Source organism: Juglans microcarpa x Juglans regia, chromosome 4D (assembly GCF_004785595.1).
Source record: "Juglans microcarpa x Juglans regia isolate MS1-56 chromosome 4D, Jm3101_v1.0, whole genome shotgun sequence".
NCBI classification, from domain to species: domain Eukaryota; kingdom Viridiplantae; phylum Streptophyta; class Magnoliopsida; order Fagales; family Juglandaceae; genus Juglans; species Juglans microcarpa x Juglans regia.
This window is the reverse complement of record NC_054600.1, coordinates 34,889,269-34,910,756: the sequence shown is the minus strand read 5'-3', so window position 1 is coordinate 34,910,756 and position 21,488 is coordinate 34,889,269. Positions and strand designations below refer to the sequence as shown.

The 21,488-nt window shown below is 35.8% G+C and overlaps 3 protein-coding genes across 5 annotated transcripts in view; 1 reads left to right on the top strand and 2 right to left on the bottom strand.

The window, feature by feature from the left end:
* The window catches only part of LOC121259393 (formin-like protein 18), a 19,318-nt gene extending 11,076 nt beyond the window's left edge, over positions 1 to 8,242 (top strand). For 2 of the 3 annotated variants that reach the window (XM_041160962.1, XM_041160965.1), the window contains 5 exons: positions 66 to 182; positions 6,490 to 6,558; positions 6,657 to 6,723; positions 7,277 to 7,672; positions 7,789 to 8,242. In XM_041160962.1, coding sequence (XP_041016896.1) covers positions 66 to 182; positions 6,490 to 6,558; positions 6,657 to 6,723; positions 7,277 to 7,464 — 441 coding nt within the window. In that variant the 3' untranslated portion in view covers positions 7,465 to 7,672; positions 7,789 to 8,242. Of the gene's footprint in view, positions 1 to 65; positions 183 to 6,489; positions 6,559 to 6,646; positions 6,724 to 7,276; positions 7,673 to 7,788 lie in introns of those variants that run through there. The other variant, XM_041160963.1, reaches the window with a different exon arrangement.
* LOC121259394 (WRKY transcription factor 18-like) overlaps positions 1 to 21,488 on the bottom strand; it is a 23,961-nt gene extending 2,473 nt beyond the window's left edge. The window contains exons 1-6 of the mRNA XM_041160966.1: positions 21,267 to 21,488; positions 21,046 to 21,111; positions 20,385 to 20,717; positions 20,014 to 20,130; positions 19,426 to 19,868; positions 1,220 to 1,229 (exon numbers count right to left, since the gene is read on the bottom strand). Coding sequence (XP_041016900.1) covers positions 19,515 to 19,868; positions 20,014 to 20,130; positions 20,385 to 20,717; positions 21,046 to 21,111; positions 21,267 to 21,341 — 945 coding nt within the window. The 5' untranslated portion in view covers positions 21,342 to 21,488 and the 3' untranslated portion in view covers positions 1,220 to 1,229; positions 19,426 to 19,514. The remainder of the gene's footprint in view (positions 1 to 1,219; positions 1,230 to 19,425; positions 19,869 to 20,013; positions 20,131 to 20,384; positions 20,718 to 21,045; positions 21,112 to 21,266) is intronic.
* On the bottom strand, positions 8,927 to 10,982 carry LOC121259395 (probable WRKY transcription factor 40). Its single transcript, XM_041160967.1, has 5 exons — positions 10,765 to 10,982; positions 10,617 to 10,672; positions 10,173 to 10,442; positions 9,927 to 10,043; positions 8,927 to 9,526 (listed from the first exon to the last, which is right to left on the bottom strand). The coding sequence occupies exons 2-5, from the start codon at positions 10,653 to 10,655 to the stop codon at positions 9,164 to 9,166; spliced, it is 789 nt and encodes a 262-aa protein (XP_041016901.1). The 5' UTR covers positions 10,656 to 10,672; positions 10,765 to 10,982; the 3' UTR covers positions 8,927 to 9,163.

The window sequence follows — 21,488 nt, the reverse complement described above, 5'->3', positions numbered from 1 at the left end:
GAAACAATTAATGTCCCGTATCCTATGTCTTTGTAGCTAATATCTAAAGCTTCATTACCATGCAGATACAATTGAAATATTTGGCCGAGGAAATGCAGGCCATTAGTAAGGGACTGGAGAAGGTTATACAGGAATTGACTGCCTCGGAAAATGACGGGCATGTATCTAATAACTTTTGCAAGGTATTCAATGCATCAGCTGCATATGTGATTCATATATTTTATTGAAGCTTCTTTGAGTTCTTTCTGCATTATTTTCCTTCAGCTGATGGATGCATTGATTTGTAGCATGCAATATACTTTCGAGGAACTGAAAGTATATTAGCTGGACCCCTTGTGATAGACCAATATCATCCCTTACCTTTCTAAAGCCTGTCTAAGATATGATTTTTATTTTTATTTTGTAATTTGTGGCAACAATTCTTCTCCATGGACTTTTCATTTTTTTCCCTAGACCGCCTTTCTATTTTCCTATGGATCAGAGTCTAGTTCCTAGATGAAAAGTGTAAGCTTGGGAGATTTTCATGAATTCTTTCGTATATTCATTAGTGAGGTATGGTGTATTTATACACATATAGAGGAGAATCAAATCTGTTACAAAAAGGCAAGGGCATTCCTGACAATAAACAAAACCTAACTTCTAGAGTATTCTGAGCCTATTTACAGTAAATGAATAAGAAATAAAATGTTATATGCTAATACGCCCCCTCGAGTCCAAGGGAGTGTCAACTACATTGAGATTTGAACGAAAAGAAAAGAATTTATCAGAGACTAATGGCTTAGTAAACACATCAGCCAGTTGCTCCTTGGAGCTGCAAAAAGAGACTTTCAAAGTTTGTGCAGCAACTCTATCATGTACAAAGTGATAGTCGATGTCCATGTGCTTGGTCCGTGAATGGTAAACTGGATTGGCAGTAAGGTACGTAGCTCCTAAGTTGTCACACCAAAGTGTAGGAGCTGTTGTAGTTAAGGAGATCCTAAACTCTTTCAGCATGGTTTGTAGCCATATAAGCTCGGCTGCAGTGGATGAAAGTGATTTATATTCGGCTTCCGTGCTGGATCTTGCTACAGTCTTTTGCTTCTTAGAGCTCCAAGAGATGATATGAGTGCCTAGAAAAACAACAAAGCCTCCTGTGGAACGTCTGTCATCAGGGCACCTTGCCCAATTTGCATCTGTGTAGGCTTGAAGAGAGACACAAGATTGAGATTTAAAAAATAAACCATAATTAAGAGTGGCCTTAAGGTACCGAAGAATTCTCTTCACAACAGTCCAGTGCGGAACTTTGGGACAGTGCATAAACTGACAAACCTTGTTGACTGCAAAGGCTATGTCAGGTCGTGTGAGAGATAAGTACTGTAAACCTCCTACAATACTGCGAAATAGTGTACTATCCTCAAACTCTGGTGAGTCATATTGAGATAGTTTAACTGAGGATGCCATTGGTGAAGTTACAGATTTTGAGTGAAGCATGTTGCTTCGTACCAATAGATCCTTGATATATTTCCTTTGAGATAAAAATAATCCAGAACTAGAATAATCAACTTCAAGTCCAAGAAAGTAAGATAAACAGCCAAGATCTTTAACAAGGAAAGCTAGACAGAGCATTAATCAGAGAATCAATGGCACTTGGTTTTGATGAGGTAACCACAATATCGTCAACATAGATGAGCATAAACATTTTCAAGTCACCATGATTCAGTGTAAACAGAGAAGGATCAGTTTGAGATGCTGAAAAACCGTAACTAAGCAGCCAGGTACTAAGCTGTGCAAACCAGGCTCGTGGAGCCTGTTTGAGGCCATAGATGGCCTTGTGCAGTTTGCAGACAAAATTTGGATTTTTCGAATCAATGAACCCTTGGGGTTGTTGCATGTACACTGTCTCATGTAAATCACTGTGTAAAAAAGCATTTTGAATATCTAGCTGGTGTAGAGGCCAACCATTCGTAACATCAAGATAGATTATCAAATGAATAGTTGTGGATTTCACAACAGGACTGAAGGTATCATGAAAATCTAGGCCAGATTGTTGATGGTAGCCTTTGGCTACCAATCGGGCTTTCCTTCTTTCGAAGGAGCTGTCTAAGTGACACTTAGTTTTAAACACCCATCTACACCCTAGAATATTAAAGGAGGGATCAGGGGGTACCAAACTCCATGTTTTGCTGACAAGGGCATGATGCTCATGGGCCATGGCGGCTTGCCATTCCGGGAACTTGCTCGCGATTGAGAAACTGGAGGGATTGTCCGGTACATCTGCAATAGTAAGAAAACAATTTCGTTGCCGTGGGTAAGGGATCGTGCCATCCCGAGATATGTGAGGGCGAGAAGAGTTAGTTTTACTCCGAGTTATTACAGGAGAACGAGGGAGACGAAGATCCATTGATATAGCAGAAGGAAGAGGAGGGGGAAACGAAGGAGCAGATGAGGAGCTTTCTGGAGATGAAGAGCTCGATGGATTGGGAAGCGGCAGAGGTTGATTTTGGAAATTAGGGTTAGGTGGAATTGAAGAAGTTTCGGGAACTATGGGTGAAATGGGGGCCGAACTTGGGCCTGGGCCTAAAATGGATGAGGATAGTAAAGGGAGGGCCGTATGTGTGGAGGTATTGGGTAATTTCGGTGGGCTTGAGAAATTGGACTCTTGATGAGAGTAAGGAAAAGATGTTTCATGGAATGTAACATCTCGGGAGATATAAATATGGTGAGAGCTTGGGTCAAAACATTTATAGCCTTTGTGAGAGTTACTGTAATCCAAGAAAACACATGGTGTTGACCGAAACATTAATTTGTTTTTGTTATAGGGCCTCAAGTTGGGCCAACATGCACAACCAAAAACTTTTAAAAGAGTGTAATCAGGGTCTTTTTGATGAACCAAGAAATAAGGGGATTTATTTTGAAGAACTTTTGAAGGAAGCATGTTAATTAAATAGATTGCGGTTTCAAAGGCTTCAACCCGAAATGTTTTGGAAGAGAGGAATGGGCAAGGAGTGCAAGACCGCTTTCGACAATATGTCGATGCTTGCGTTCGACAAGTCCATTTTGTTGGTGAGCATGTGGGCATGAAAAACGATTTGTAATTCCAAGTGTTTTAGAACATGATGTGAGTGGTGTAAATTCACCACCACCATCAGTTTGTAGTACAAGCAATTTTGAGTTAAAAAGACGTTCAGTGTAAGGTAAAAATTGCCTGAAGACTTGAATAGCATCAGATTTTAATTTTAATGGAAAAATCCATGTGAAACGGGTAAAGTGATCCACAAAGGATATATAATATTTGAACCCATTCTTTGAAATTACAGGAGATGGACCCCAAAGGTCAGCACTAACAATTTCTAAAGGCCTTTTATATTGGGCCGAGCTCAACGTATACGGAAGTCTGTGGGCCTTTGCAAGAGGACAAGCTGAACATTGAAAAGGAGAATCTTCTCTGCGAGATGAGGACAAACACTTTGTGTGCAGAATTTTAGACACAAGATCAAGGGAAGCATGTCCAAGTCGTCGGTGCCACTGTGAGATGGAGGTTTTCTCTCCTAGATGGGTTGAAGCAGATGTCGTTTTTATTGAAGGAAAAGCATAAAGGCCGTTAAGCGTTGGTCCGGTGAGGAGGGACCTCCCCGTCCGAGTGTCCTTCACACAAAAATGGTTTGCATGAAATTCAAAAAAACAGAGATTATCTTTGCAGAAATGAAGTACAGAAACAAGATTCTTGGAGATATTTGGAACATGAAGCAATTTATGTAAAAGAAAAGAGGAAGAGTTAGAGAGAAAAGTAGAGTCACCGATGTGTTCAATCGGGAGACACGATCCATCACCCACGCGAATGCCTTCAGTACCATTGTAGTGCTCACTGGACAGATTGAGGTTAGAGAGGTCATTGGTGATATGGTGGGTCGCGGCAGAATCGGGATACCAGGTGGTATCCGAGTTGTAGTTTTGGTGGTTGGAGGGTGGAGCTTGGGTGGGAGAACTGGATGTATAGTTTGCTGAGAAGTAAGGAGGAGGTTGCATTTGATATGAGTGGTTAAACCTTTGCCGACATTGAAGGGCAACATGCCCTGGTTTTTGACAAACTTGGCAAGTGGGGCGATCACCACCAGGTGTTTGATGTGTGTGCCCAGAGAGATTGGGTGTGTAATGACCACCACGGTTCGAGTAGTTTCTGCGACCTCTACCTTGTCTACCTCTAGATCTACCTCTCTGGTATCGACCTCCAGTAGAACCATGAGAGCTAAAGTTGGCCGAGGGTTCTAGAGTTTGCTTAGAAGTGTGAGCAAGTCTGCTTTCATGTATGAGAAGCATTTGATATAGTTCGTGGGAAGAGATGGGGTCAGAATGGGTGGTCATAGACCTGACAAAGGGTTCATAGAGATGACCTAACCCAGTGAGCAGGTACGTGACAAGTTCTTTGTCTGGTAAAGGCTTACCTGTGGAGGCAAGGCTATCTGCTATGTATCTGACCTTACCGAAATACTTAGTGATAGTCTGCTCACCACGAGAAAGATTAGTCAACTGAAAACGAAGATGAAAATCTTTCGCCTGTGAATGAGAGGCAAACATGGAATTCCAGAGAGAGTAAGATGTAGAGGCTGATAAAACATGACCTATGACCAATCAGAAAGGGATGAGAATAGAACACTGAGAACCAGTTGATCTGTTCTCACCCAAGTTTTATAATCCGAGCTGATTTGTGGTATTTCATTGTTAGCAGCAATAAGGAATTTTGCTGGACAAGGTAAGGTGCCATCCACATAGCAGTAGAGATCTTGACCTCTAAGGTAAGCAGATATTTGTACCTTCCATAGCAGATAATTCTCAGTAGTAGGTTTAAGGGTGACTACGTGTGAAAACGAGGAAATGATGGAAGCAGAAGGAGAGGGAAGGGAGGCCATGGATCACGAGACTGCTAGTCGAGCAGCTCTGATACCATGTAAGCCTGGGAGATTTTCATGAATTCCTTCGTTTATTCATTAGTGAGGTATGGTGTATTTATACACATACAGAGGAGAATCAAATCTGTTACAAAAAGGCAGGGGTATTCCTGACAATAAACAAAACCTAACTTCTAGAGTATTCTGAGCCTATTTATAGTAAATGAATAAGAAATAAAATGTTATATGCTAATAAAAAGTACCGGAGTTAATCAAACCCCATTTCCTTTTCAGACAGATTATCTTCCATTTCATTTCATTCCATCTTGTGGCAAGTGAATGTAGTTGAAAGAGTCATTATCAACAATTTCTTTAGGAGATTGGAAATGAAAGTAGGCCCAGGAAGAGCGGAAGTAGAGTATATATGCCTCCAACAAGCACAAGGTTCCCCTCTAAAGTTTCTCCTTTTGAAAGGTAGTGCGACTGCATGTATTTAGTAGAGACTCCTGAACAAAGTTGTTCCACATGCAGAGTGAAAAAAGTAAATAAACATTTTTCCCAGGCTTGGGTAGTTAAAATCATTGTGTTCAAAAGGAGGGGAAGTGGTTAGGACTTGGGACATAAATTTAATATTTTCCGGCCACTGATCTTGAAAGCAAGGAATCAGAAGATGTTCCCTTGTAGTAGTTGAGTTCCTTGACTCAAAATCAGTCACCCATGTTGACTACAACTGAAAGCCGAAACAGTCATAAAATATCATATTACATTACATACATGGTAATAAGATTAAACATGAGGTCATGAAAGTCTTGTCATGATAAATACATCTTAGAAAAAAAGAACTTACTCCCGGTGCATCTTGAACTCACTATTTAACCTTTGCCCTATTCTTACAGAAACAAGAGGTTCGTCCGGGCTAGTGCTCATTGACTTCTTTATAATAGAAATTTCAATAATATCTTTAAGTAATCGGTCAAACAAATGAGGCCTTATGTTTCAGCTGTGAACTTGACTGAATTTTTTTACTTCTTGTCTAACTATAGATTTTGAAGGGTTCTGACTTCAAGACTTATCCAAGCCCTGATTGGTGGCTGCTGAGTCTCCCAATCTCTCCCAAATCTCCTCGTCTCTGGCCGACCTGTATGAGGCTGAAACTTATTTTACATACAATCTGGAGGCTGAGCCCCAGCCCAGCTGTAATCTTACAGCTTAGGCCAACTAACACATAAAATACATTTCTCATTGGCTGTATTTAGGTTCTGAAATCCAGGGAAGGGGAGTTATTTATTTCAACCATTTAAATGAACCAACTTTTTTATTCCATTCATAGCATTTTGATGATCTATCAAGCATACCTAATGAACGATGAATCACTTCATACTGACCTATCGCCAGTAAACTTTCCTGTCTCATATGAGAGTGGGAAATTGGAGTATTTTATGCTTTACTGGATGAAGGATCATGAACATAATAAGTTCTAGTTGACCATGTCTGTTAATCCTGTTTAAACACTCTCTGTTTGTTGAAACCTGCTTTTGAATTTAAATTACTGTATTTTCCTTGATTTTTATGATTACAATTAATTCACTCATTAATATTAAATCCTTCATTGGGAAATATTCAGATTATAAAGGAGTTCCTTAGTTATGCTGAAGTTGAGGTGAGGTCTTTGGGTTCACTTTATTCTAGTGCGGTACGTATCAAGCTCATTTGATTGGAATTGAGTTAATGCGGTGCTTGCAAGACGGTACAGAAGCATTACTAGACATTTCTGAATTTAGAAGCTTTCAGGGTAGAAATGCAGATGCACTGACTCTTTATTTTGGGGAAGATCCAGCACGTTGTCCATTTGAGCAAGGTATTTTTGGTCTTAACACCTTTTGCTGGCTTTATTTCTGTTCAAAGGTTCGATTTCCAGCTGGTGTACAGTTGCAGAGAGTTATTCCAAAAAAAAAAAAACTGTCCAAACTGCAGTAGGAAAAAGAAATGAAAGAAAATCTAAAAGAAGAAGAAGCTCTTAATGCATTAATGATGAATTATTTATACTTGTTAATTCTCCTGAATACCTTTCAACCCTTTTGTTTCTCTGATAATCAGTAGCAGTCAATTACTAACAGTTTCAGCAATGTTCCTAAACATGCTCCTATTGATTTGAGGAACAATTAATTGCATATTATGGTTAATTTATATTAGCTTTTAGAATTTCTCAAAATCAGTGCCCATCAATAGTTATTAGCTTGATGTATTTTACATTTCTTGAATCCTATTCATGCCAAGCTGTAGTAATCTCTGAATCTGTGTGGTGGATATGATCTATTGCTTTTACATTTCTGAATCCTATTTGGCATATTGGCCTTTTCCTTTCTAAGGAATATCATTTACTATCTTTGCTTTTATTTGTCATGACTTAGTCGTATCTACTCTGCTCAACTTTGTGAGGATGTTTGTACGAGCACACGAGGAAAACTGCAAGTATATTGAGCTTGAAAAGAAGAGAGCAGAGAAGGAGAAAGAAAGTGAGAAGCTGATGTTATTTACAAGCAAAAAGGAGCCCGTACACATCATGCGCATTACCATCAGGAATGGCAACATTAATTGATCAAAGCATCATTAACACTACATTCACCTGAGCAACATAACATAACCTAGTTGCTGCTGGACGAAAACCCTTAGGGGACTGAGAATACAAACTACAACCAGCAGCACTGATATTGATGACATAGAGAATGTTTAATCCTATGGAATAACAAGTCGGCAATTAATGGAATGCGGGTGGTGTGTCTGCTGGGAGAGATTTATTTTAAGCAGTAAGCCCTATACGTCGCCTCCTTTCCTGTTTTGAAACATGTTTTAGCATAAGAATCTTGAAATTTATGTCTGTTTTATTATCCTAAGCGGTTTTGTTTTTTTGTTTTTAGAGCAGTGATGCCGGAGCTGACGAGTCCCGTTCGATGTGCCACTTGTGATATGCTCTTACCAACCCCGTTCCTGGTTCATCAATATTGTTTCTGTGTATTCTTTGGAATGTTAGGGATGTAAATGTTGATATATATATATATATATATATATATATATATGAATTCTGTTGTATACAATCACTTTTGTGTATAGCTCCTTGCTCACTTTACTGATGTGATTGGCCTAAACAGTTATTTTATATTAAAAAAAGTGATGCAGTCAATCACATTAATAGAGTATGCAAAGAGTACGTAAAAGTGACTGCACATAGAATTTTTGTATATATATATATATATATATATATACACACACACACTAGAAAGGGCAATATTCATCATCTTAAAAAGCGAGCGGTATGGAAGTTTTGCAGTATAAAAGCCACTATTTTGAAAAGCAAGTATGTACCATGTTCAATATCATTTTGGATGAGTGTAGAGAAAACGATCTGGGTATTGCTTTTAAAACGTGTTTTTTGGCAAAAAGAAGAAATTAGATAAAAACAAATAAATAGTTAAGGTTATGAAATTATCAAGCTTTGGTGGTGAACACCTATCAGAATAACTTTCCATCTAAACCATTTCAACACTCGTGGAAAACGCAATTTTATCATTAATGTATAAACAAAGGAGAGTATAAGTGAAGAGAAAATTCCTGCTTAATCAAAAGTTGGAGATTAAGGTACTAATATTGATACTCTTGTAAAGGTTTTATTTAATGCATGGGTATTATCGATTGAAGTTTATAAATTTCGTCAGCCTTGCGTAGTTTTATAAACACAAAACCTATTTTCTGTTTTCATTTTTGAGCCTTCTGATTAATTATAATTAATGTGGCCCTTTTGAGACTAGACAATGGTTTCCTCGAGTGAAAGATGTGTACATGACATATTTATATATTTGTAGTATATATACGAATAGAGGAATGGTATGTATCAGTTCCTATTCACTCTCACATCTCACACCTATAAGTTTTTTATAGAGTGTGGGGTGTGGGTGGTAAATAGTGACTGATGAGAAGAATTTTTCATACGGATATTGCCCCTACATTCTAAAGGGATTGGCGCTATGAATCAATAACAGAGGCACTTCATGAATCAGTTGAACAGAAAAAGGATGAACCCAAACTTTATAGCAAACACAAGTGCCCTTTTTCCCTTTGTCCCCCCATATTTTATCTTTACAAGGATGAAACTTTATTCTCAACACTAATCAACACCCAAAAGAACACTATCACTCTTAATTAAGCACAGATTCCAGGCTATTTTCATCTCTGTACAGTTAGATCATTTATGATGTTGATCGATCACATCCAAAGCTTTGGTAATTTAGGCTGGTGGGTGGCTAATACATGGAGCGTGCAACTGCTGCAGCCAAAGATGCGGTGAAGTTAGGATCTTTAGTCAAAGAGGCCACGCATTCTTCAATGTTATTGTAGTAGTTGTTTTGATGGTCATTTTCCACATAATTTCTTCGATTTTCTTTGTTTGGCCCAGAGAGACTGAGATCAAGGGCGATAGCTGGTCGAAATGGGCTATGATTAGTAATATTATGCATTGAATTTGAGCTCGTCATGGCCACTCCAATACGATCTGATGAAGATAAAGAGTACTCCCCGACAACATGAGAATTAGCATTAGCATCATGGTTATGCTCCCCATCGTAGGTTGCGACAAGAACATTCTTATCTTCCACGCATCTTTGTACCTGATGAAGGGCAGGGATCATGAATCATGATCATATCAGGAGGATCGAAGAAATGTACGTATAAATACTGGCATTAAAATTACACAACAACTTGTTATATATTATTATTGATGTTTGGGTATTGACTACAACATGTTACCAATTACAACGAAGTTTCCGAAGCTTTTACAGATGCGTGTGCTCACAAAACACTGTACGTATCAAGCACTCTTTGTACGCAGTATGTAAATTACAACGCCGACGTTGCAATGCCCTATAGCTATCTATCGAGCTAGCTAATTATTTCTTTTATCAAAACGTCACCCGTTTTTCTTTTTTTAAGTCGACTTTATACATGAGGCCAAAGCATCTTTAAATCTTAAAATAATTACTAATTTAGAGATGAAATTTAAAATTATACCTTCTTCTTGACAGGGCATCCAGGAGCCATGGAACACCTGAAATAAGCTCTGGGTGATGGGTTGTCTTTAGTAACCTTCTGCCCATATTTCCTCCATTGATAGCCATCTTTCACTATCTGATCGAATTAATTCACGATCGAGGATTAATATTGTATAATATAATAAAGACACATATCATAACAAGTTTGACAAATTACATAATTAATTATAAATATATATAGAACTATATATATGTATATACTTACTAGGCTATTGTCCTGAGAATCAGCTCTCACTAGGATTCGTGATGTCCTATTAGGTGCCGGAAACTGATCTGTCCGTGCTTTCTTGTAATTTGTTTCATTGTTTGAGCCGCTTTGATGAGTTAAATTGATGTCCATTAATTGTTCTGCCTTTCTATCTTGAAGACGGGCTTGAAGAATGTTGCATTTTCTGTTCATAACGCCAAGCATGAATCTTAGAGTTTCATTCTCTTTTCGCAAACTCTCAAAGTTTGCTTGGAGAGTTTCCATGGCCTGGATTGAGGAACATCTTTTCCATTAGCTCTTTTTTTTTTCCTTTTTTTTTTCAGAAGAATATATAACAAGTAAAACGAAGAACGGCCATGACGAAAAACAAAAGCAAGATTAATTGCCCATTTTTATGACATGGACACAGCAAATCAAGCAGCAAGAATTAAGGAAAATTACCTTTTGATCATTAGAAGTGGTACTCATCTGCGCTTGCATGTTCGATCAGATCGCAACTGAATGAAATTGATCAATATGATTAAGAACTAAGACTGTTGGGGTAAAAAAGAATACGAGTTAGAGCTAGAAATCCTTGATCTACACGTACGTGAATAATAATCTCACCGATGATCATGAATGGTTAATGGTACTTCAAGGCATGCAGCACGTACTAGTTTGGTTCAAGGAACGTACACGAAGATCAATATCGATCGATCGATTGAAGAGAGACCAATTATTTATTGGCTGCTCTCTCTGGTAGTTAGTAAGAAAGCTTGGTCTTTGTTCTTCTCAAGGAAGAGGCCATTGAAATCAAATCCATGTGTTGGAAGAAAGAAAAAGGTACTGCGAAATTACGTGAGACATACATCTACACGTACTTGCGTAACGTGACACACCATCAATGAGGTAAGCCCGCTTATTTCATCCCATTAACTTCATTTATGTAAGACCGAGGCTGTGTTTAGATGTTGAACTGAGTTGAGTTGAATTGAGTTGAGATGATAAAATATTGTTAGAATATTATTTTTAAATATTATTATTATTTTGGGATTTGAAAAAGTTAAATTGTTTATTATATTTTGTGTTGAGATTTAAAAAAATTGTAATGATGAGTTGAGATAATTTTAAGTTCCAAACTAAGCCTGAAATGAAGTTCTAGTTCACTTTTACAAAATTTTTCGTTTCACTTTCACAAAATTCTTCATCTTATCTCATCTCATCTCATCTCATCATTACAATTTTTTCAAATTTTTACATAAAATAAAATAAACAATTCAATTTTTTTAAATCTCAAAATAAAAATAATATTAAAAAAATATATACTAACAATATTTTATTTAACTTTCAACTTTTATTTCAATTCATCTTATCTCATTTACAAAAATAAATAAGGCCTAAATATCCTTAACTTTTACTAAAAATTTATAACGTGGAGAAGGCATGAAAAAATAGCTAGTTTTTGGACTATAATTAATGATCTAATAGTACTACTGTTGTTTTGTGAATGATAAAGTAACCCAAGACACCACCACTACAAGAGAATGAGTTTTTTTTTTTTTTTTTTTAAATAATTTCATCGTAAAAAATATCATTTTCGTCTCAAATTTTTTATTTTTAATTCATCTCAAAAAATCTGTCTCAAAAGATTTTTGGAGACAAAAATTTTTTCAAAAAATTATTTTTAGGGACGAAATGTGGCTGACCCCATTCTAACAACTTTTTTTTTGGGAACAAAACAATTTCATCCTAAAATCTTGTTCAAACAATCGGATATTTGTTCAGATATTACGAAAATTTAATTTGAACGACACGAATTTATTTGATTATGTTCAAATGAAGAAAGTGTTCGAGCGATTTACATTTGTTTGAACATAAATAATTCAATCAAACATGCTTGAGAAATGTTCAAATTAAAAAATTTGTTTGAACATTTAGTTCGATAATTTTTATTTGAACGGTTCATTTTTCATTCGAATGATGATAAATTTGTTCAAACATAATAGTATGTGTTCGAATGATAAAAAATACATAGTGTTCAAACCTAATATTAATCTATTCGAACTGAAGTAATGATTTTCAATTTCATTTGAATGGTTTTGGCTTGCTTATTTGAATGATGGCGAAAATGTGTTCGAACGGTAATAAATAGTAATTTCCTGTTTGAACTGAATATATTATATTTGAACGGTAATCATGATAAAGTAAACAAAAAATTTAAAATAAGAAAACTACATTTAAATATTATAATTAAAATATCACAATTGTTCAAATGTTGCATTAAGGCAAAATAAATCAAAAGACTATTTTGGCATCGAATAAGCTCGATGTATGTTACGAATAGCATGAAGAGAGCCGATTGATTTGCCTTTATACTTTCTCATCCGTATTCGATCTGAGTCACAATATTTTGACTAGAGATAGTCTACCATATGCATTGATGATCTGTAACATCCTTGTTAGTTTAGGGTTGATGTGCTAATAACAAATTAGAGGCAACCACAGATCAAGCCCCTTAATGAGATCACTTTTAGTAAGAGCCATGACTACTTGTGAAAGGCTCGCATTAATGTTGCAGTTGCATGCAATACTGGCATGGAGCGTGATCCAGCTTTTACGGATGTCGATGCTGATATAGAGGCTACATGTACTATTACCAGGGAGATGCGATCCCTGTTCGAGGAGTATCGTACGCTTTTGATCTAGGACATGGAGGGGATCATGGAGAGGATCACTGCGCCCATCATGATTCAATTGCAAGAGATTGAGGGACACATTATTGTGATGTAGGAGGACTTGGATAATCTTACATAGTAGTATTATTTTGTATCGATCTTTTTGTTCTTTATCAAACGTTGTCACTTTAATTACTATATAATTTTTATTTTTTATATATAGCTAGCTTGATTATTATCAAAATCAGTTTTCTTATTTTATTTACCGTTTGGCAATATAAAAAGTGACATTCCCTAGAAGAAAATTTTGTTTTTAATTGCAAATTCTTATTTACCATAAAAAAAACCGTTAATTAATTTTTAAATTAATTAAATAAATTTTCTAGGACGGCATATATGATACATTTAAATTTACCATAAATAATAATTAATCCGTAGATTTTTTATCTTTTGAGAATGATAATTAATGGAATCAAATAATAATTATTGTTAAAATATTTGACTTCCTTTCAATAAATTTTTATAACTAAATTTATTTCGATTTACTACACCAAAGTTCTAACCAATTCTATAAGCATTCGAATGGTTTATAAATTCGTTCAAAAATAAAATTATAGTTTGAAGGAGTTAACAAACATCCCAGCTATATTTATTTATGACTTTCCACTGAAACAATCATTCGGATACTTGTATATACATTTGAATAGAAAATTACATACTATCGAACCAACGGTCTCAAAGTTTGTTCAAACGAACATATTATGTTTGAATGGTTTCTAACTTTCCCTTACCACAATTGTGTACAGTTTCCCATCATGAATATTACTCGAACAGTTATGTTAACATTCAGGTGTGAAATACAATACTGTTCTTTGTGAGCATTCGAACGGTTTTCTTTTTTGAGACGCTATATTTCATCCCAAAAACTCTAGTTCAAACATATATTTATATGGTTAAATATGTAAAAAATTGTTTCCATATTTTGCGAGGAAATTTAATTTTTGTCTCAAATAACTACTTTTAAGAATGGAATTTAATTCGTTCATAAAAGATTTTGTCCATAAAAATCAAAATTCCTGTAGTGCACGTGGACATGCTAGTTAATTAATTAGCGAAGGTTGTAAACTAAGGGTATATGTACTAACATATTTTAATCATTTTCTATTATAATTCACAAGTAGTCAGGCGGCTCAATGGTAAGGCCATTTAAGTCATTACCTAAGGCCCTCACCTTATATGTAAGGCCCCCAAAATAACAATGAAGTATTTTTTTTTAAATAAAAACCATTTCATTAAATAAAATTTTAAATAATTTTTATAATTTTCAATGTGTAAGGCCCCATAATACTAAATTTAATATTTAATATAATATTTTTTTTATAAGTAACACAATGAATTATTTATATTTTAAATAATTTTTTTAAGATCTTACTAATTGAGGTACAAAATCTGCATTGATGTCTCATTTGAAGTTGTTGTTGTAAATATAAATTCATAAAAACTGTATTTAAAGATTTTAAATAAAATCTCATTTTATTGAAAAGTTTGAAAATATTAATTTCATATGATAATTTATATTTTATTATATTATAATTACAAATAACTCATTTAAATTTCGCGTTAAACCTCAATTTGTATGGAGCCGCCCCTAGAAGTAGTCTAAAGAATCAAATTCACGTCTATCGTATGTATGAGAGAGAAATAGGGATGGCTGGTCTAACATGCATGCGGTTGGAAGGTTGACAATCCTACGGCCAAAATCACTTGAAATATTGACTGACTATTCGAATTGTTTTATCTGCATGATCATTGAATTCTTCCAAGTAAACTCAATTGTGGACAAAGTAATCTTCAAAAGCCCGTCAATTAATGGAGAATAATCTATATGCAGTCTGGACAAGGTAATTAAAAGCTAGCAACTTGATCTTCCACTAGACCATGCATGATTCATTGATAACATATTGCGGAAAGAAATTCAAACTTGGAACAAAAAGAAAAGGAAAGAAAAGAAAAAGAATATTATTAATTAACAACTAGCCGCCATAATAGCCTGCAGATCGAGTACACATCAGCTGAAGAATATATATACATACATATATATAATAATATGCACATTGTTACTTTTTACTCCATAAAAGAAATTGATTAATGAACTAAAATAATATATATATGTATGTTTCAATCTAATTAAGTCTAATAGCTAAGTTTCATGTGATGTATCTTCCTTAATTTCTTATTATAAGGAGCCATCAGTATAATTAAGTTTTCCACTATATATATATATATATTTTTTTTTTTTAGCTAGAACCAAGTTTTCAGGATCGAGGCCCGGCTAGGGGTTAATAATTAAGACACTTAAAATAAAATAAGGATATTGATTTTCTTTTATTTTATCTTATGGTAATCACGATCATTGCTTAAAAAACTATTTTCTTGCTATGATAGTCATGCACGCTAGCTTATGACTTCAAAGTCCTGAAACAAATTCATCATGTCATGCTCGATCCGGCCTGAAGTCAAGGTTCTCATGCGCGCTTAAAACAATGAAATTCGATCGTTAGGCCTGCGGCCTATACTCATCCAACCATACGTCAAACTGAACACACACACGCGCGCGCTCGTATATATATATGTGTATATATATATATATAGATCATGTTCAAGCTGTATATATAGCTAGCTAGTGAATGGTGATCGAGCGTTTGGCGGCCTTACGGTCAAAGTCTTTTTTAATTAAAGCAAGCATGCATAACAGTAGTAATACTACTCATGATCCTGCATCCATCCAGTCAATCGTCGTCGGAAGTCAATCACCTAAGCCTGTAGATAAAGACATTCATCAACCGATCAATCCATGCACGATATCTCTCCCACTTGACCCGGTCCATCAGTCTTTGCGCGCGCGCAGCGATTCCCCGTTGATCCCCACCTAGTGCCTGCCTAGCTAATTCGCCGGATCCATTCATTTTTTTTCTTCCCCGGAGCCGGCCTTGATTTATTTATTGAATCAATCAATTACTGCATGCGCGCATGGTCCACCTGGCCGCCTGCCTGCTTCGATCGAGCACTACTTTTTTTTTTTGACTATTTTGCATCCGTAGCTTTTGAAAAAACTGGACCTTTATGATCTCTATATATACAGTTTCTTTTTTTCCCCCAACTTTCTAGCAAAGAACAAAGATCAAGAAGCTGCAACGAAGCTTCTTGTTGCAGTACTAGTTGACTGCTATTATTAATTAAGATTCCCAACATAATTGGTGTACATCGAGGAAGCATCAAAGAAATCTGGCCTTTTAATAACATGACTGGTACCGATCGAGCAAAGTCGGAATTGGATGTGATCACTTTTGGTACGTAGCTAATTAGGCCCATATATAGGTGTAAATGATGTGTTTCACACCATCAACTACTCAAATAACTTGAAATGAATAACTTGATGGCACTGGATGCCCAAGATAAACTTCGATACTTAAGTTAGAGAAGTAGTCCCAATGTAAAATATCTCAAGAAATCTAAGGAAGCATTTGTTATATTCATGAACTATTTATAGAGGTGCAAAGACATGTCAAATGAGTCGATCGATAACCATCAATTCTATGCGTTTATCTCTAATTATCCCTTAGTGAAGGGAGTTGGGATAACCACTCTAATCTATAGAAGTTATCCATCCTACCTTATCCATGGGCATTATTTTCTTGTGAGTAGTGTTCTCTTATTGATACCATGCTCTTGTGGGCCCTTGGGCCATAAGTGATGTAGGTCAAAGTGATAAGTTAGGTCTGCCTCTAGACGTGGACTTGGAGTAAGAGGACCCAAATATCCCTTTCAATAGGATAACATAAAATTTAAATTTCAGAATCTTAAGCCTAATTAAATTAAAGAAAAATTCAGGACAAAATCATGTTTTTCTAAAAAGGATATTATATGTAGGAAAAAAGCAAGAAGAAAACACACATAGATAACTTGATTGGTGAACACTGAACAATTTTGTTGCAGTGAGACTTGATTGCAACGATCACAATTGTTACATGCATGCTATCCTTGATTTGGTTTATCCAGAAGATTGGGCCTCGCGATTACACAGGTAGTACTACTTCAAAATCAATTAATACACACGTAAATAGCTAGCTAGCCGTATTAATCGAGTACTAAACAAGCCGCTACTTTGCAATCTCAATTTTAATGGCCGGTAGCTACTCTAGGATGTACCGTAACCTACGTACTGATGTTTTGAAATATCGAGTCCTTTGCAGGCTCTTTTGGTCTTCCTTCTTCGCGAGAGAGAGAGAAAGAAAGTCTTTGGTCTCCACACGTGAAAGGCGCAGCCACCTATAGTACTTATGCCGTCTTGCTACTTGCTAGTAGTACTCTAAATTGCTTGAGGAATATTAAAGCGCCTTAAGTTTAATCTAATTGGAGATCGCTAAATAGTATTAGTAGATGATGATCTATATATTCCATTCAGCTAGCTAGGGACTTGATCTAGTACGTACGTACTACATACTGACGATCACAATACTAGTACTTGAATTTTCATGGGTGGGGGTTACCGGCTGAGATCATGCATATAGATATGCACCCAGCACCTCACCAGCGACGACATGATCTTGATCATAATCAATAATTAATAGTAAGATATTCAAGTTAATTAATTTCCACTGTATGTCTTTTTCTTAACATCAATATTCAAATAGATTTAGATCTACTAATTTACATATCACCAACACACACACATATATATATATATATTTAAGAAGAGGACGGTACTTCAATTTTATTAGTCAACCTTCACTTATGACTGAAAAATACTTTATACAAAGAGAAGGAATTGGGTTACAGAAATCCCAAAATCAAGCTTATGTTAAAAAAAATAATAAAAAATAGCTATAATTAATCATTTACTAAGATCTGGTTACAAATAGGATAATAAGAGAAATAAAATTAATGATGCAACGTGGAAGTTCTTGTACGCTGCAAAAAAAAAGATGTCAATCATGATGAATTACCGTGTTGCCCATTACGCCGAAGGAAGTAAGGCTATGATCTGCTAAAGCATTGTCTTCTCTATATACATTGAGTACATCAAAGTGGAAAACACATTTAAAATGAAGAATGCCATCTCATATATGGAAATATGACCAGCGAGACAACAAATTATTCTTGAACCTATATATTAATAATAAGAAGGGAGTCAGACTCCGTAATAAGGTCGGCAATACTCATGAGTTGATAACAAATGGTAAGACCCAACTTCAGAGCATAAATTTTAGCATTAGTACGTACCAACACCCATAAAGGATGAAAAAACAGCAATAAAAGATCCATCATGGGAACGTAGAACTCCTTCACAGCCTACAAGACTAGGATTACCTTTGAAGGCACCATATCATGTATCTAATTTTAACAAACCAAGGGGAGGACGAATACATTTTATCACCAAGATAGGTCTCCTCGATTTAATAGTGAGAATAGGGGGATGGAGTGCATGCATGTGTCCAAGGTGGATATACAAGAGCTGGGCACAATAGTTTTTGGTTTGAGGAGAAAGTACTTAAGATTTCTCGGTCAAGCTCTAGGCTCAATTAGATAATAGATCAGAGATTACTGACCTGGGTGCCATCAAACCTACCTGACTTTATTCCTGGCTGGCAAGCCAAACCTCCTAGACAATGAGAGAGCATCATGAATAAGACAGACAATCAAGTGATCAAGTTGATTATTGCCTCGAAATTAATACCACCAATGAATGGCTCTACATTTCCAGCTAGTGTGTGTGTGTGTGTAATGAAAACTGTGAGATTTCCTTATGCAAAGGTTTATAGATCAACGTCATGTACAATTTATTATAAGCTAGGCATTAATATATTTTATATTTTATTATTGGTTGTAACTAAGAATATTATAAACACCCACTCGTCCGTAGTACTATTTCTCTTGTAATAACATAATATTAGCATTTTTCGGGGAAAATATATATATATATATATATATTTCTTGCGTTATTGTGTTCTCTAGTCAGGTTCTTGGATTTTGCCTCCCCTTTTGATCACAAAGAGCCCCATACTTCTATAAATCACAACATGGAATGGAAAAGAAGTTGATCAGCAAAAATTACTTAGAAACTAGTAGAGCTAGCACCACACCCAACAACCCATCACTCAATTTTAAAAATTGCCCTTTATAAGGCCGAGATCTGCATCCTTTTTGGCTGAATACAAGAAACACGGGGTACTCCTATATCGCATCGTACATTAATTCTTTCCTAGATCTATTGTTAATATACAGGCCGTTTCTCCCTCTAACAGTAGTGATACTCTTATGCATTAACTAACTAATTATGTTCTGCTCTTATTGTGATTACTTGCACTTGATCTTCCTTATTAGTCATAGATCATTAATTCCTGCGCTTGATTAAGATCCATCATCTACAAATTATTAGAAAGTTTTGTGTTCGATTGGACAAATTCTTAACATGATCGCGTTAGTTTTTAATTAAACATGTACATATATACCAATATTTTCCACATAACAAAACCATAAAATGGCACATTTAATTAAAAAGGAGAAATCCATCACTTTCCAATTTGATCTATAATTTACATGATCGATCCCTCCATTAGTACTTCCCCGATGGAGCCAATTAGAAAACAGCATAAACTATCTAAAAGTCCCTTTTTCCGAGTTTTCAATTTAGAGTAAAGTCCAATATCCTTCCCGAAATGGCGGTGGCAAGTGCTGCTGTGAATTTGGGATCCCTTGTCAAGGAAGAAGCCATTTGTTGGAGCAAAACCTGTTGAAAAGTTGTTCCTTCAACTCCTACGATGGATTTTTTGTTACTAATTTCAGACAACCCAGTTTGGATCAAATCAAGGGTTACTGTAGGACGTGAAGATCTCATGGATGATACTGAGCTAACAGAACCAAGGTTTGCACATTGACTCGAGCCTAATGATAATTCCGCTCGAGACGGGTGCATGTGGTTGTGTTCTCCTTCATAAGTAGCTACCAAAACGGATGGATCTTCAACACTTCTTTGCACCTATACATATAAAGATGAAAAACAAGATAAAAATAAGAAATTAAAAGAAAAAAGAGATAGATTGAGACTTCTCTTTATATATAATCGTTTGTAATTAAGGAAGAGATCTAGGGAGAGATCAGACTAGCTAGCATATCATGTTTACCTTCTTCTTGACTGGACAGTTCGGTGCATAGGAGCACCTAAAATAAGCTCTTGGAGATGGGTTATCTCTAGTGACCTTTTGACCATATTTTCTCCACTGATATCCATCCTTTACAGCCTGCAATGCATTAGGGTTTCTTATAAATAGATAGAAGCTGCATGGGTAACTTCTGTATATATGTATATGACACAAAGTAATACATAGCTACGCTATTATAACTTTATAAGTTCGAAGCCAAACTTCAATTTCTAAGGTCCCCCTCATCTTTTTCAGTGTCGAAGATAAATATAACCCAATATAATGCATACTAGATCAGTTGCACAACAATATTAGTGGATCGAAGCGTTTGCTTATATATATAAAGAACTTACTAGGTTCGTATTGGATGCATCAGTCCGTACACAAACCCTTGAAACCTTCGCATTAGAGTAACTGATCTCCTTTGGCCTTTTACATGACTCTTCATCACTACATGAACTGCACTCAATATTTCCCTGAACTCCAATATTCCCATAGTGGTCAGTTCTCTGATCAGCCTTTCTCTTCCTCGGTATAACGAGATATTCTTTATTGGAGTTATTGCTCTCGAGATCCATCAAATGGCTCTGCAAAGCATTGTAATTCTCGCGCATGTGAGCTAGCATTTCGGTCAGCTTCTTGTTCTCGGAGCTTATCCGATCGAACTCCTCGGCCAAAAAGCCAGCCTGTTTATTATCATGAGAACATGAGCTTTCCGATTAATTTATTCTTGAGATCGAACAGATCATCTTGAATAACGAGCTGGATATATTAATAAAGAAAAAAAAAAAGATCGAAGAAGAGATCATATGTCTGTAGAACATAGTAAATCTGATCCTTCTTGCGATATGCTTTATTCATTAATTTGACCGGAAAAAAGAAACAACGCGCGAGGTGGTTGTAATTAAACTAGAGGAAATCAAAAGTTGATCAACTACTCATATTTGATTGAGAATAAAATTAAAAGTTGATCAACATGAACATGAACGTCTTGTCAGTGCGCAGGGAATTCACCTCTCCTTTAATCGATTCTTTCTGATGATCATCAGCCCGAGCCAAAACTCCTGCAAGTTCTTTCTTCTGGTCCCAGATGAAGATTTATCAGTTTAAAAATTCTAACAAGATCAATCGAAAAGAATTAAACAAACATATAGATAGATCTTATATATATATATATATATATATATATATATATATATATATATATATCAAAATAATTAAGTTGTGGTACTGACCGGAACTTCTTTCATGGGCCGGAAGGGATTAAGGTTGAGGTCGAGAGAAGTATGCTGCAAGCTGGATGATTCCATGATTGCGTGTATAGATCAGAGGCTGCTTCAATTCGGAGTTGATTGTTTGGAAAGAAAGAGGTAATTATACATAGATTACATGCTCTGGGTACAATTAAAGTTTGTGCCTCAAAGGTAGTCAAGTGATCGATGAGAGAAAATCCCCAA